The 17,256-nt window shown below is 33.4% G+C and overlaps 1 protein-coding gene across 2 annotated transcripts; it reads right to left on the bottom strand.

Annotated features, from left to right (window-relative positions):
* Positions 1–5,390: 5,390 nt before the first annotated feature.
* Positions 5,391–17,256, bottom strand: LOC148611853 (uncharacterized). 2 transcript variants are annotated; one of them, XM_088592807.1, is made up of 18 exons: positions 17,117–17,256; positions 15,428–15,537; positions 14,874–15,139; positions 14,280–14,458; positions 13,712–13,949; positions 13,234–13,348; positions 12,719–12,815; positions 12,288–12,383; positions 11,893–11,943; positions 11,390–11,483; positions 10,955–11,014; positions 9,632–9,808; positions 8,839–8,983; positions 8,363–8,471; positions 7,559–7,631; positions 6,917–7,072; positions 6,531–6,673; positions 5,391–6,054 (listed from the first exon to the last, which is right to left on the bottom strand). In XM_088592807.1, the coding sequence occupies exons 2-18, from the start codon at positions 15,492–15,494 to the stop codon at positions 5,811–5,813; spliced, it is 2,310 nt and encodes a 769-aa protein (XP_088448933.1). In that variant the 5' UTR covers positions 15,495–15,537; positions 17,117–17,256; the 3' UTR covers positions 5,391–5,810. The 2 variants fall into 2 exon arrangements, with proteins under 2 accessions (XP_088448933.1, XP_088448934.1); XM_088592808.1 differs by lacking the exons at positions 14,874–15,139; positions 15,428–15,537; positions 17,117–17,256 and adding an exon at positions 14,704–14,839.

Raw genomic sequence — 17,256 nt, 5'->3', positions numbered from 1 at the left:
GTAAACCACATAATGATTTTGTTTGTATTTTTTCACGGTCATATATATGGCAAATCCCAAATCTCGTTCAGATTTAATTCATTATAAGTTTGTACACGACTTCCCCAGTCATTTCAGTCATGTCGGACTCGGAGCCAGTGTGTCCGTCACAATTTAACATAAACTGGTCGCCACTTAAAGAAATTGAAGCATTACAATATGGCAAGGAAACTGTTATGGTCTTGGATTTATTACTGCCTAAACCGCAAGATAATGAATCAGAGGAACATTGCATTGTAGATCTGCCCATACAACTGCCTTCTCTTCTTCAAAAATCTCAAACAAATATTTCAAATCTCAAAGAAACTAGTGCACAAATTTCACCCCTGAACTTTACTGCCATATACCAAACAGAAACAAGTCAGCTTCCATCTTCCTCGCGAAATTCAAAACTTTAATGTTCTTAAAATCGACTTTACAACATTCAAAATGTTTGTATTTATTGTTCTTTTTACTTATTTGTCTCTTGGAATTAAATAAATTTTGATACATTGCGGATTGAATTTCAATGTTTACTGAGTCGTGCGCCATGCGTATTAATTTTTTTCTTCGGGTTTAACGATCGGGGCTCCTCAGGTGATATGCATTTCCTACCCGTTCCGTCGCCTCATCACATATCTTCAATAATTTTCGACAATGTACTTATATTGTATATGTAACCTGTTATGAGAGAGTAATCAAGGGAACCAAGGTTATAGCGGTAATCAAAAGAATGTAATCCAGGGGCAAAGACCAGACATGGAAAACAGACAAACACAACAAAGAACATAAAGTAACTAAAATCATACATACAAAGTAACAAAAGTAAATGAGCAACTCGAACTCCACTAAAAACTGGGAGCATGGACCAGGTGCACCGGTAGGGTAAGGAATTTTTCAGGATCCACATTGAATTAATACCATTACGGGAGTAACCAGTGGTGTGGTAGGACTGCAGACCCTGTTTGACAGTTGTGAGTATAGAAGTTAAAAGTTTTGAAATAGGTTTGGTGGTACATTTTGCAGATCCAGCTATCAAACGTTGTTTGTATGGATTCTTGTGAAGTTAAAGAATCCAGTACATAGACGGTAAATCACAATCATCGTCCTTGGTAGAGAGACCAAAAGAGGATAGCAGATATTTATGATTTTCCACAATCTCTTCTTTGGAGAGAGTGGTAGCAGTATAGGTCTTATCACTGCTATTATTTTCTACGTCTACCTCTGATAATAAACATTGGATATAAAACGTTTTGCAGACAAAAGCAATGTTGTTTTGGGCTTTGTCTGCTGGTACGACAACATATTTGTCATGTATAGCAGACAATGTTTTTTGCTACAGCGGGGTCTTTGAAAACTGATGTAGCCTTGGCACTCATTGATCTACTTAAAACTTTCATTCGTTTCAAAATTAAAGACCTCACGGCCTTTAACAACTCTTACAGAGAATCAATGTCTTCTTGTTCTCGTTTTAGCCATTTTCTTGCATAGTCCTCGACGGCATCCATAAGAACTTTAAAGTTATAACTCCAATTTATGGAGCGTGATTCACGGTACTTGGGACCTTTAGAAAGGATATTACGCAGAGATTCGTTTTCGATACTGGTTAAATCTCCCGTAACGACGTGACCAGAAGGACCATATTTGAATGGAGAGGTTTTGCAAGAACAGTCAGGTGGTTTAGCCTTGAAGTCCTCAATCTCGATGTTCTGCAATAGTCTTTTATAATTAAAAATTTTGGATGCGATGGGTGAAGCATAGGAATATGAAATACCAGATGTATGAGGATAGAGGATACACCTCTGATTTGTGTCATTTCGACGCTGAGTTTGTTGTTGTTCCGGCAGGGGTCATGTTCAACTTTTCGTTTGTTTTCTTATAAAACCGCAATATAATGGATTTTTGATAGTAATTCATATAACTGCACTTACTTATGGAGTCAACATTGTTTTTCATGAACTTTTTCAGTCATAATCTTCATAATTATTTCCTGTCATCTTTGTTAACATCGGAGGTTGCAATTTTTGAAGGGGATGGTAACGAGTTCTTCTTTTTTTTTTTACTGATTTGAAGTTATTAAGAATTTTGAATTATAAATCTTTCTTATGTTTAGATTGACAGTATTTTTTAATTCTTTACCCTGCCGGACAAACATATTTAAATGTTTTTAAGTATAGTTTGATGAACTATTTTAGTGTTAGATTTACCACGCTCTTGTCGTATTCTTGCGCACATCGTCTGCTAATTACTACGCAATCCTGAAGTGGTGTCCGCACGTTTAGTTAAGCTTTATTTTCTTAGGGAACAATGTAACATGTATTGTTTTATATTTTAAGTCTACGGATAACATAAGGACAAGTCGATAGAGTCACTTATTGTATTTTCTAGGCATTCCAGATAGTTTCGTTACCGTACTCTGGAAGTAACGTCATTGACCATTGGTTTAAATTGTTACATTGTATCAGTCATGTCGGACTCGGAGCCAGAGTGTCCGTCACAATTTAATTTTAATTTTATAGAATAAAAGCAGAACAGCACTGAGTATTCGGCAGGTAGCGCAAAGTGCTGCTCCAAGCAACATCGACTTTGGGGAAACCTTATAGGTGAGGGCGTGGTATAACAATTTAAGGATTATGGGATAGGAAAGGGCAGTATCTTAGTACGGTAATAGCTATCTCCCACCACGTCGGACACCACTACGTAAGGAACATAAGGAAATATGCTAGATGAAATTACATGCTGTTTTTGTTTATAGAACCTCGCATAATAAATCAATGTTATTGCATTGATTATTCTCACGTTGTCTATGGATGGTAAAGAACACAGGAGTCTGACCTAAACAGGACTTAAATAAAAAGACGCAACTACCACACCTGAATATCATTAAGATTAACATGAAACTACAATAGAAACATACGACCAAATTGAAATAAGTTAAGACATTGAACTAGAACCGACAACTGTGAAATATTACCCCTAGTAAACTACCTGGTATATGACAGGGTATCCGGGTGGCTTACAATATAAATAAAAAGGGAAAAATATAAAAAATATTCTTACATGTAATTCTATGAGGAATCATGGTTTACCTTTGAGACATTTTAAAATGATATGATTATATTCCTTATTTACTTTTAGTGCAAGTGGTGCCATTCCAATGCTTAGATATGATGTGTGATAAGTATAGTGTAATTTGTTTTATTTTTACACAATGATTTTGAATTTGGAAGTATATGATTCGCAAGTAATTGCTTTGAGAAAAACAAAAACACAGAAGCCATTGATCTATAAAGCACTGGAAGAGAGACAAACACCAAAAACAAAGGAATGAAAACTTAGTTGCATTACATAAACTACAGTCATTCATATTTAGTTTTAACTAGAGAAGAAGAAAGACGTGTTCCATTGTATGTATTATTTTGTTCTTTGATGTGCGTGTCCATGTCTGGTCTTTGTCCCTGGATTACAATCTTTTGATTTCCGCTAGAATCTAGAAGTTCGCTTGATTACTCCTACAGTTCAAATTTCTGTTTATATCATGTGAATAAATATGATAATATTAGGGAAATATTAGTTATAGCATTAAATATTGAATAGAATACATCATACATATAAAAATTCAGAGACTATAAAGTTTTCTTCTATCTTCATCAATTGTTCGAGATCTACGATGTAGCAGTTCGTGAGCTTTCAATCGTCTATTCATCTGTGGCAATATCCTATAGTGGAATATCATTTACAAACTATTATGTATTGATTTTTTTTATTTATCCTTCGATTGTTATTTTGTATTTAAAAACCGCTAGGTCGATTCTACGTACCCCGAGGGTAATCACAAACATTGTCTGATCCCGAATGATGAGAGATTTTTTATCAATTTTATCTAAATTTGCAGTATTACAAATTTCAAAATACCTAAACCAATGAGGCTTCATTCCTTGTATTGCATATGGTAGAACCTCTGTGATGGATATTACTTCCTATTTTGAGTACTTTTCTTATACGATTAATCTTTGGATTTAGATTTTCCTATATATGTGATTCTAATGCTGCTGACAAGAGGTTACTCCTTGAAACACGGACACAGCATCTCGCAGTTTGGGATGTTTATCACTGTATATGATTGGTATTTTTGTATTCAAAAGTAATTCACTGTTTTTTTTTAGATTGGGAACAATGAAGGAGTCATAACTATTAAAAATCGTATACGCATAGATTTATTCATTAATATTTTCTTCTCGCTAATCGAATAGACAATGGCAAGAATATATAAGATAGAAAAGAAAGATACAATTTCGTATCCTACCGATTATCTTGAGCATGTGTTCCATTTTTCCACAGAGACTGTATTACATTGTAGATGATGTTTACGATCTCTAATGTAGACAGAAATTGGTTTTTTAAATATTTGTTTTCTGTATTCTGTTCAGAAAAAATATCAGTATTGGCTGATTGTATCTCTATCAAAATTAAGTGACTTTTTTATATTTATTTAGTTATAAGATGTAAAAATATGTATGCGATTGTTTCTTTGTTCTAACTGTATTTAATAACCACTGGGTCGATACCACGGCTGGTGAACCTAAGTCCATCGAAAGTATTCATCAACCCAGTAGTCAAACTTGTCTTACCCCGAATTAAATCAGACTTTATTTATCAAATTACAAATTTCCAATTACATGAAACACTGAAACTCTATTACTTGTATTACACATGGTCGAACCTCTCGGTGTTGTATGTGGCTTCCTTTTTTGAAAATTTTGGTTTATAGTACTTCTTAAATATATATATATATATATATATATTTGGTTTGTAGTACTTAATATATATATATATATATATATATATATATATATATATATATATATATATATATATATATATATATATATTTATCGGATTGAGATCTTCTTACATATTTGATTCCAGTGCTGCTAACGGGTGTTTATTCCTTGAAACACGTGTATAGCATATCGAAAATTTGCAATGTTTAGTATTGGTGTTTTGCATTGAATACATGTAATGAAATTGTAATTGTTATATTACTGTACCTGAAATACTCTTAATTGAAACCAGCGAAAAATAAATATCTGCGTTGGAGGGAATCAAACGATATAAGCTTTTAGCTTTCGTAATACAAAACATTGTAACCGTATTTCTTAAGCAAACAAAGCGAATATTTCAAGACAACATCGACAAAACCAAATTTCGAATTATACATTTTATGTCTCGTGGGTAACTTTACTTTCATAAGTTTCCACAACGGAATATTACTTATAATTCCTCAGAAATTAACCACAGTAATGCCACGTTTATTATTGTGCAAACGTTAATTCACACTTCAGCACACATTGTTATAACAGACAACAAAATGTTCGACACCGTATTTTAATCGAAAACCACAACAAATATTGCACAGCGCATAACTGTTTACAATAATTTAATTTCACAACTGTCCATCCAAAATAACCCACACATACACAAAACATAGACATCCATCAGTAATTGACACCATATATTACTTATATACAAGCTTGAAGTATATACACTATGAATGTGAAGATTATATGGTTGATGACGCAAGGACGCATCAAATTATTGTTAATATATCAGCTGTGATTAACTTTTTCCTATAGGAGGACGACAAATCAAGATTGCAAACTTTATCCCGAAAAACACACATCATTCATCTGTTATCAGATTTGATCAAGTACTGTGGACGTTTGAAACAGATTCACTATTACATCTTTAAAAGAAGACTGTTAAGTTTAATATCGACCACTCGCAATGACCTAAAATTTATCATGCCAGATTTTCAAGTGATTTAGACTGTATCGTATAAATCTTGTGTCAGTAAATGTGGCTGACATAAAATGCATACGGTTGTTTCTTTCAAATGTAAAATGGAAATTCTCTTTCGGTACACCAGTAAAGTCTATTGTAACGTCATCTAATGTAACAATGATATTAGTTACACGCTGCGGCGACATTGGAACATATTTGTCCATCTCTCCATAAACAGCAATTGTGTTGCCACTGCAAATACAGGGAAGATATTACTAACTGGCTATGCTACCTAATATATGTTACATAATTTGTTCTAAAAGTTAAGTTTCAATATTTTGTACTTTCAAAAGTTATGCAAAACCTACCTTTATATTTTATACAGAAAAAATTAAAATGTAAAATTGTTGAAGGCTCAATATAAACGTAAGTGAAGTATAATTGGTAAATGCAATTTTGAGTATTGATTACAAGACATGTGGTTGGTCACTGCTGTTCAATACACGTGCATATTATTTATAGAACATTTTTGACCGTTAGTAATGTAAGAAGTAAGTTTCCTCAGATTAAAATCACAAATCTTTAACAAACTGCCTTTATCTATAGATGCTCATTATTATTACATTATTTTCACGAAAACTGTTTCGTGTGTATTGCATTCAAAGATATTTACGAGAAATATAAGCACTGCATATGAATATTGAAATTCTTAGGTGACCGGTACTTACACGTTAAAAATTGGAGAAAAGTAATATAAACAAAAATCTGAACTGGTACAACCATTCAATAAAAGGCTATTCGATGTATTGAAAAATCGTCTGGTGGATGATTTATTCCTGATATTATATGGGAATACTCTACTGTTCAACAGCTGTAATGATAAAAAAAAATAGGGATCTGACATTTGTATGAAAGGATAGAAGATAAAGTATAAATGCAAATTTTAAACAGTCATTTTTTTTCAGCAGAAAGAAAACAATTAGAATAATTATATTAAGTTTAATGTTTAAAAAATTTGGAACATTATAAAAGAAATATTACCTTCAAAGCATACATATCTGTATATGCACACAAACAAACTGTACCGCTTAATTTTGGTTTACTTCAAGATTACCTGGTATGGAAATCCAGTGTCTTCAGGTGTAATTCTGTATGATTGAGTCATGTTTGTCGCAAGCAGTATTCCAAAGTATGTTGTTCTATCACCAAATATACTTGAAACAGATGTCCATACCTGCCCATCAGGGCCGTCAGAGTCTGGTAAAGCTGCCTTTAACAAAACAGAGACAGAAACAATAGAAACTGAAGTTATTTTCAAAGTTCTAGCGGAGGACGCTAACCCTACCAGTGCACCCGGTCCATGCTCCAAGTTGTCAATGGAGTCCGAGTTGCCCATTTACTTTTGTAATTTTGTATGTATCATTTTAGTAACTTTATGTTCTTTGTCGTATTGTTCTGTTTTCCATGTCTGGTCTTTGTCCCTGGATTACATTCTTTTGATTTCCGCTAGAATCTTCTTTTTCTTGATTACTCTTTCTATGATACCTTTATACAATAGATTTACTGACAAAGGGGAGTGGATCGTATTTATGGGAGATATGGAAGGCTTTACTAAACATAAAAGTATTGGTTGTAATTTCACTAAATATCCAGTATCAATGCTTATGGAAATTTTACGTTTTGTGGTTAATAATAGTGTCAAGAAACTATTTCCAGACTTTAGATTCCGAATGTCTAGACTAGTCTTAACAATAACCTTAATGATCTGTTTGTCAACTGCCATTGCTGGTTTTGATGGTTTCAGAATTAGTCCTTCATCATTACAACACCTGTGGAACAAAAAAAAACAAAACAAAACAAAACAAAAATTAGAATATAATTTTGTAGTAATGCACATATCACAACACTAGCTTTGTTTGACGAAGCAAATTTGATCAACAGTTAACAATTCAGTCCGGTTAGCTTTGCCATGAATACACAGATTATATATATATATATATATATATATATATATATATATATATATATATATATGAATTTGTAAAATTTGGTTTATATCAACAAAACAATTAGCAAAACATTAACTCAGAAGGACAATTCAAGGACGTCAGGAATCAAAGTCATGACCGAAATGTAATATCAGGAGGCAGAAACAATCCCCAAACAAATTAAAATTCAATTTCGTGTATTAACTAAGCATACGAAAAACAAGACATAACAAAACACGAAGTTGCACGCGTTGTCGTGCTAGGTATCCCAACATTTCAAAGATACAATAAGTAAATATCAAATGGCAACCAATATCGCTTACAATGTATTCACCGTCAATAAATAGCCACACACCAGATTTAACATTAATCGATCCAGTGGGGTCTTGAAAATTTAGGCCAATTCGGCGGAACGGAAAAAATGTCAAACTAACATGGTGATTCCAATATTAGAACCACTCATTGAGAAGAGATATACAACAATTTGAAATGTGAACACCCATTCCCACAATGATGACAATAATAAGGGGTTATATAAGATAAACACAGAATAACAAAAAGAAACATTTTACCTCATCAGTAATTTTTTATTGGTAGAATTAAGAATATCACTTGGACCCACAGGTCCCATACTCAACGTTGCGACGACGGTTTGTAATGCTGGCCATAATTCTTCCACTTCTGAAACACAATGCGTTGTACTGTTAACATTCTGTTAGGAGTTAAACTAAAAGTTTTTCCGGTCTTAATCTACCCTTTTAATGCATTTTGGGCTGAATAAACATAGATAAAAAATGCTAACGTAAGTTATAATCTACTATCTATTTTTTATCTCAAACATGGGAATTTGTAATACTGCGACCACAACAAAGCACAATGTCATATTTATAAGGAGAATGGATATGGTAAATATGTCAAAAAGACAACGACCCCACAAAATATGGGAATAAAAATGTCAAATGTCAGCTCAAGACGATTCATGGGTCTTGAATAATGCCGAGGAAACCTCTACAGCACTACATGGGCAGGCTGCATTGTTTGGACTTACTTGGATATCTCGGATTGCCATTCTGTTTTGTAGTAGTCCAAAATGTGTCTTTAGAAGGAACAAAACCCAAAGCATAGGCAAATATTGATGATATGCCAATCTTCCATTGATCATCCTGTAAGTGGTAGTCAATACTTGCTCTACCCTTTTGTAAAGACGAAAAATTGACCGTTTAGCTACATTCAAAAATTAACTAATACAATAAAAAACTAAGAAAAACAATGCAGTTCGACAGTCCTTGTTAATCAGATATTTTAATACAAATCATCCAATTGAGGACGGATAATAACAAGGTGCTCAAAAATATCTGAATCACTCACCTGGAGCTAATTGCTTTCCCCATAAATATTTGATGTAAGGAAAAAAATATTTCAGCTATTCAAATTCTGTCCTGGTTGGTTCGGTTCTTGAAATGTAAGTCAAAATTGCAAAAGGGCTATATTTGGTCTTCCAATGGCAGTTACTCTTAGGAGGAGTCATATCTTATCACGAAATCAACTGAATTGTTTCTGGATAGCTTTTTTAAGAAATGTTACAATACTAACGACGAAGACGAAAAAGAAAGTAAAGTAAAGAAATATATTGAATATTTATCACGTCCAGGTGTTATACGTAATCTACTTTTAAAAAAAATTAATCCATGTTAAACATCAAGTACCGATCATTTGACTGAACATTTCATTTTTGTGAGAAAAAAAATTTATGTTTTAAATGTGTATTCAAACAAACTGATCAATACAAAAATCATACGAAAACAAAAGCGTCAGTACGTTACAACTTGCTTATAACCTACTTGCGTTACAGCAGGAATGAGAATACTTGTTAGAGCATGTCTGGGTAATGCCATACAGTACTGTATAGTTATATTGTTGAGATCTGCTGATTGGCCCATTTGTCTTAACCATGTTTCACCAAGATTTATGTCTTCTCGTAGGTCATCTGAGTTATTTGTCTCCCAGTCCAACCAATCCTTCAATTATCAATCAAGCGTTATCATTAACATCATGACAATGCTGCATTATCAAATGGTAAAACATTGACAGGCGCCTTTCTTACTTAACTTTTTATGAGCAACTCGGTGGGTGTTTCTAGAAAAGCAGAGGACGCTTACCCTACCGGTGCACCTCGTCCATGCTCCCAGTTTTTAGTGGAGTCCGAGTTGCTCATTTACTTTTGTTACTTTGTATGTATGATTTTAGTTACTTTATGTTCTTTGTTGTGTATGTCTGTTTTCCATGTCTGGTCTTTGTCCCTGGATTACATTCTTTTGATTACCGCTATAACCTTGGTTCCCTTGATTACTCTTATATACATTTTTTAAAATTGTTTTGAAAGTAAGCACAAGGAGACCATGATTTCAAAGAGACACAGGCTATTCATAATTAATCTTTGAACAAAGACTACATGGACCAATGAAAACAAGAGGGATTTTAATTGAATGTTCATACCCAATTAGATTTTGAAGGTAACATAAAACAATGACCAAGCCATTCGACTGTAATTCTAATATGAAGTGCATTAAAGGTCTTCAACCCACATCAATGGCAAAACGGTGAAAAACATATGAAGGTCTTATTTCCGACGTCATTGATAAGTTTACCCAATTTTACTGACGCAACAGTAAAATTGTGCTCCACAATGGTCGCCAATTTGTTCACAACATAGGCAACGTCCTTTCATAAACACGGAAGAACTCGTCCTATTAGAACCGAAATAATTCACGGAGACTCCACTTTTGCTGCTCTTTTACCACAGACTGATCATTTGTGTTACCAATTTCCCGCACAATCGTTCGGGTTAAAAGTAAGGCGACAAAATTGGTCAGCCCGTGGTAAAGCAATGTTAAAATGGAGTCTCAGTGATTTTTTCCTTACATTAAGTATATGCCAATACATTTGTAATATTAACTTGTGAACTTATATTTTTGATCTAATACATCAAACATTTTCAAGCTATCTAATATACAGTTGGATACATATAAATATAGGTGACTTGAAAATATTTGGTAAACAAAAGTTAAATTTTCATCCAAGAATTGATCTTAACTCAGTAAATAGTTTTAACTCGTACTTCCCACCTAAAAGTGTATAAAACGTTCAGGAATAAAACAAATTACCTGTTCGTACATGACCAGACCCCATTTTGTACCATTACGCAGCAAATCATACCAAAATTTCTGAAAAAAAAAAGGTATTATTTAGTGTCTCAAAAAACCTAGCTGTCTTAACATGCACATTGTAAATGCAATACCATGACTGAAATTGAAAGAGTCATTTTTTATCTTTGTATTATTTTAATTATTTCAATTTTGAGATTAGATTCACTGCAAATCATCTGACATTGTAGCTTTTTCTCTAGTATGAAACCAATGTATTCATGTTGATTTATTACTTCGTTTTCTTCCTTTTTCTGTGACTATAAAATTGTATTTGGGATAACACATGCAAATTAGCAGTATTTGCGTGATATAAAACTTCAATCCACCTTTAACACATTGCATTTAAAGAATAGAAAAGTCATTACATCATGATCAGTATATCAATGGTCTTACACTATCATTTGGTACTGCCACTTTTGGAAACTTTGATTGCATAACAAAGTTATACTGTCCACCATTTTGCTTCATATAAACATTGTCGATAGCCCTGAGAAAAACAAAATTGTCATGAATATCACCAAATAAATAGTATAAAACACAACAAGCAGAAATATCGTCAACTACGTTTAACAAAATTACTTTTATTTGATTTGTATTGTAATAATGGATGACTCAAATTATTTCATCTCACCTTGAAATCCATAACATTTCAGTTTTTATTTTGAATGATTTATAATGTGGTTTAAAATAAGTTTAAAAAATAAATACTAATGATACGTTTATCCTTATTATGTAAATAACAAGACTTCAGTTTAATTCCAAATTTTAAAGTGTTTATGACTTAATTGAAATTAGATATTGGTGGGGTATATAGTAGGTGCTCATGTTTTCTATCAATATGCTTGCATAAAAATAGTCAAACAAGATCAACAACAATGTACAAAATAAAAATTTACCAGTATCTGTTGTGAGCAGCAATGGGCCATTTTGTGTATTCTTGGATGGATCTGAAAAGAAATTTGTCATAAACTAAAGAATGGACTGTTCATATGCACGTGTGCCTTAGGTTGTATCCTGATTGTAGAGAGAACTGTTCGTTTGGACATTAAGTTGCATTTTAATGCGACTCCTACAGAGTGAGCTCTTACATCTTTTGTGCAAACAACAAAATTTCAACTTGCCTGTCAACTTGAATTACACAAGTTTAAGACAACTTAATTTCTCTACCTTCATGTACTGATATTACCTTAATTCAACTGATACAAACTTTATTATGTTCATATGTTTTCAGTCGAGTAATAAATATTTCCATTTCATTTGCACTGATTTGCTGACACTAAAATAAACTGACCTTATATCATCAGGAAATATGTCAGGTTTAGCAGACCATTTCTTGACACCATCTCCATACCCTCTATAATACCACCAGGAATCTAATTGTATGTATCTAGTAGTAAGTCATAAATTAATTAATGTAAACGTGTTATTTGGTTAAAGTGTAGAGCAAGTCACATTGGAGTAGGTAAAGACAATAACAAATTTACTGAACTCTAATCATATATTGGGATAAATAGTAAATAAACAGGCAAAATGAAGGATATTCTGAAAAAAATTAGAAGTAGCCACTACGTTCGCTCCTGACTTAATGGTACAGGGATATCAAAGGGGTTTACTCAGTAAGTAGCATTTTCATAGTTTCATAAACAGTGCTACATATCTTATGAAGATCTGTAAATTAAGATATATCTTTTCCTGTACAGACTACAAATCAACAGAATTTACCTATACGGAATCTTCTCCTGTTTTGCATAGTCATAAATATCTTTTACCGTGGTCTCATATGTCTTATTTCTCTCCGTATTATAATAATAGTAGCCACCTAAATAAAACACATGTAAAATTTCACTCAACAATAAAGGTTCAGTATGGCCTTGTAGAACAAGCTGATAAATATTAATTCTACAAAAGCGGTAAATAAGAAAGTTCTATCATGGGAACCAAGATTCTAGGGGAAATCTTGAGAATGAATCCAGGGACAAAGACCAGACATTGAAAACAGACACGATCAAACAAAAACATAAAATAACCAAAATAATGCATAAAGTAACAAAAGTAAATGAGCAACTCGGACTCCACTAAAACTGGTAGCATGGACCAGTTGCATGTAAGGTAGGGTACGTAAGAAACTGACTGTAATAAAGTCCCAAATGAATTGAATCGTTTGACTTGACTATACAGTATAATCCTCAATAGCACTTTAATGTTCTCATTACTAATTATCAATGAAGGATACTTGCCATTATCTGTCCAGTACCCAAGGTATTTCAGTGTAACGTCATGTTGTAAAGTGTATTTTCTCTTTGTGGATGTACCGTACATTCGTTCCAATATCGTACCAAATTTTTCAAATGCCTGTAAAAAAGATGGACAACTATTATAATTAGCTATTGTTTGAAATGATTAACTTCTTGCAATTGTTTACAAACAGTCATTTCCCAATTTTAAGCGATTGTAAAATGAAAAAAAATGCATTTATAGAAATCACAAGAAGGTTCGTAAAGAGAATTAAACAAATCTTCTTTATTTTGGATCTTGAACTTCCCACGTACTGATGACGAGAATGTGCTCCTTGAAGCACTTGTACAGCATACCGAAATTTTCAATACTTATTTGGTCTGGTATTCTGTGTTCGTAATACAGAAGATGTGTTAGTTAATCAGTGTGTAACATTTATTGCAAAGAAAAATGTGTCAGCGTTAAATGATAGTAGTATACCTTGTTTATGGAGTCAGCAGCCATGATGATAACAGACTGTCTGTGTCCCTTAGGTATGGATTTTACTCCACCCATCACTCCCCAGTTGACACGTCCATGCGCATCTGTCTCATACCAAAATGATGAACTCATAAAATTGTTTAAGGGAGAAATAAGCAAAGCATTTCCTTTTGGGTCAAAAATAGATATTGGCCCACCTTCAATACCACCAACGAAATGATTAGTTTTGGAGTTCCACCTGGTGAAAAAATAAAAATAATCGCATGTATTATTGACTTTTGTCTATTCTTTAATTAAAAAATCAGATGTTTTAATCCTAAGTATTTTGAATAAAATTTGGTTCGCGTTTTACATGTTCAAATGTACACGTGTACAAACTGAAATTGAATTATATATTTGTTTGTTTATTTTTCTAAATCATTTCAAATAAGTTTGATGTTATGCTATTCACCTTCTGGTTTCATGCTTTTTTTCATTGATTTGTAGTTCTTGTTTTACTCTTTTATGTTGCTTGTTCCTTTTTTTGCTTTGCTTTCGTATCAGTCTGAAATTGAAATCATATCATTACCGTCCAAGTATTTTTCCGTCATTCCCGATCATGTTTCCCCCTAAGTTTAAGTAACCAAGATCAACTCCCTTCACATCTTCAACAAGAAATGATGGAAACGCACCAGTTGTCTCCTGATAACATTTATGGTCGTCCTTACAATTTCCTGGTCTTGTACCAAGTACTTCCGTCAAGAACGACTGAAAGATATTACCATGAATTTATTGTTCCATTCCTATTTATTAGCGGCAACCGCACACTAGCAATGTTTTTTTCTGTAAATGTGTACATGTAGCTGTAAAATTTTAAGAAATTGCATATCAGCATACGTCTTAATTGCCTAATTAGCGGTTGTTTTATCATAGAGAGAAATACACGTAGTTTCTTAAAATCAACATGAAACTTAGATTTTATAACAAAATTATCAATAAATGTTTTGTTATACCCATTTGTGTTTATCTTCTGACCAGACTTAGTCGGTATTTCCGCCAGGAACGTGCAATACTTTCCCGTAAAAAATTGGAGGAAACTGTTAGACTGTATGTGTTCTTATCTCCCGGAAGTATCAACTGAGCGTGCTCGGAAAATAGGCTCGAAAGCGTCTTCACCGCTCACCTGATCGAAAATAACAAAGTCGTCACTGTATTCTCTGATGGAACAATCAATGGAGTATTTGCCAGCAGTATAGCTAAATCTAACAAACCGGAACTTTCCAAGTTGATCCAAACCATTTCCGGCTGAGGTAGAGTTTTTATGCAAAGACCCATCAGACAGGTTCTTCCTACCACCATCAACGTAAAAGTAGGTAGGGGCGCTTTGCAACCATTGGATACCATTCATATAAATAGAGTAAGCACCATCATGTGTTATGTCAACTTTGACTACAAATGAAAGTTGTAAATGCAAGGTTAGCATAATGTCAGTTGGGTTATTTATCAACAAGGGAAACGAAATAATGAGTTGCTACAACTGTGTATTAAAAATTGGGGGAAAAAGACGAAATAAATGTAAAATGTAAATTAACACAAATTAAGAAAATCAAAGTAGTTCTTTGGATATCGGGCAGTACTGTGCAGTTATGATCTAAACTGATAAACATGTAATCACATATTTTGTATGATGCTGAATATACAAATGTACAAATGCATTCCTGACCAAACTATACTTACACTCTAAATTTGCTAGAAGACCTTGCACAATGCAAACGAGAAAAATAAGTACATTTCCCGCTAACATCCTTTTGTTCTTCTGGTAGCGATCATTGAAGTGTTAGATCTCTCTGGAATAAAGTCTGCATGTACATGTTGCACAAAAAAAATCTCAGATTTGGATTTGGGCACCACGGATAGGATTTAAATAAACTAATCCTAAATCGAAGGTAATCAAATTTGATATTGTGCTTCTGCAATGCACATCTCCGATTTTTAAACATTAAATTGGGTTTTGATTCATACGCATCCATTTCGTGTCTACAATTGCAGTGAATCGAATATCGTTTAAGTGATGATATTCCCCATTTTTCAAACTTGAACGAAAATCATCAACTAGTTATCGAAAAAAAAAACAAAAAAAAAAACGACGTACGTAAGTAAGAGACGTGTACATTTTGAGACTGAACCTACTTACATTATATCTACTAAAGATAGAATTGATCACATGTTTGTACATTAAATCATAATTATGGGCGTTAATGTATTTTGCATAATTTGTTACACAATTATATATATTGTCCTATGTATCCAGTTATAAGTGGAGTACCGAGTTACATATTTTCAAACCTGTAATTTTATACAGGCGCGTAGCTGCCGTTAGGCAAAAAAGCTTCTGCCTGCACTTAATTTTGCCAATTTTTTTTAAAATACATTCAGGAGAGGCATAAGTGATGCTCTAAAACGCTATGTCCGCGGAGCTTACGGGGGCTTCGCCCCCTGGACCTGCTGGGGGCCTTAAGCGGACCAGACCCCCTGCCGTAATTTTGCATACACTTCCATTTGGCCTCAGCTAGGCGCCTGCTATATATGTACTTTCATTCAGTTTCTGCCTGTTGTTCGTAGATTCATTTTTGAGGATGTTCGCTGACCAGTTTAAGAAAAACTAAAATTACATAGGGTTGTGAAATCTTTCAAGATTTTTCCTACCAGAACATTGTAAAGAGAAAAAAATGACCGTCAGTGTGCTCTCTTTTTAGATACAAGCGTTTGAAATTTAGGCAAGAAAAGGATTTCTCTTGATTTTTCATTTGTTTTGTCTTATATTAGTATGTATTGTTTATGGAAACCCCGAAAACATAACCAGGATTTCGTAGAAACTTCTCAAATATAACAATTTAAGGTGTGTTTAATGAAATTATAAAAAAGAAAGATGTGGGTCACTTGCTATAACATGGATAAAACCAGAGGAGTCCGAAAATCTGACAAAAATGACCGACCGCGAGCAGCGAACATCCTTAACATCACTATTACGGGTGTACTTTACTTTTCACAAAGTGTCATGCATGTACACATGTATATGATTTATTTTAGTAGTGTGTGTCAAGGTTTATGAAAATCTTTGTTATATATTGTGTAAACTAGTAGGAACTGTGTGAGAAGTTTTATGGATGATGTTAAGACTCTTTGATGTAAAATAACGTACTTGTTTTGATTTTTTTCCACTAAAATGAGTAGCAAAGGAGTGGGTATACACCCAATATAACTAACTAAACTGCACCCTGTAGATATCACCGGTATGCCCATTGGCATTGAAAACAAAAATGAGGTAATATAAAAGCCAGTTTTGACGCAACGCGACTGGGAGACTCGAGTTTAACAAAAATAAGATGTTTACTACATTGTTTATGATTTAATCCATATACTTACGACTGACATGTAGTGTAACAAGCCGTTTATAAGTCAATATCCTCCTTTGTCACATGTCTTGCACATAACTATATAGATTTGTTGATTTTGTTATACCTGACTGGGTCAGTCCACTCACCCGTCAAGGAAGTTTAATAGCT

Source organism: Perna viridis, chromosome 7, assembly GCF_037379345.1.
Source record: "Perna viridis isolate PV_CMFRI_1.1 ecotype Kerala chromosome 7, ASM3737934v1, whole genome shotgun sequence".
Classification (NCBI taxonomy): domain Eukaryota; kingdom Metazoa; phylum Mollusca; class Bivalvia; order Mytilida; family Mytilidae; genus Perna; species Perna viridis.
Note: the sequence above shows the minus strand (reverse complement) of the source record. Positions and strands in the feature narration are given on the sequence as shown.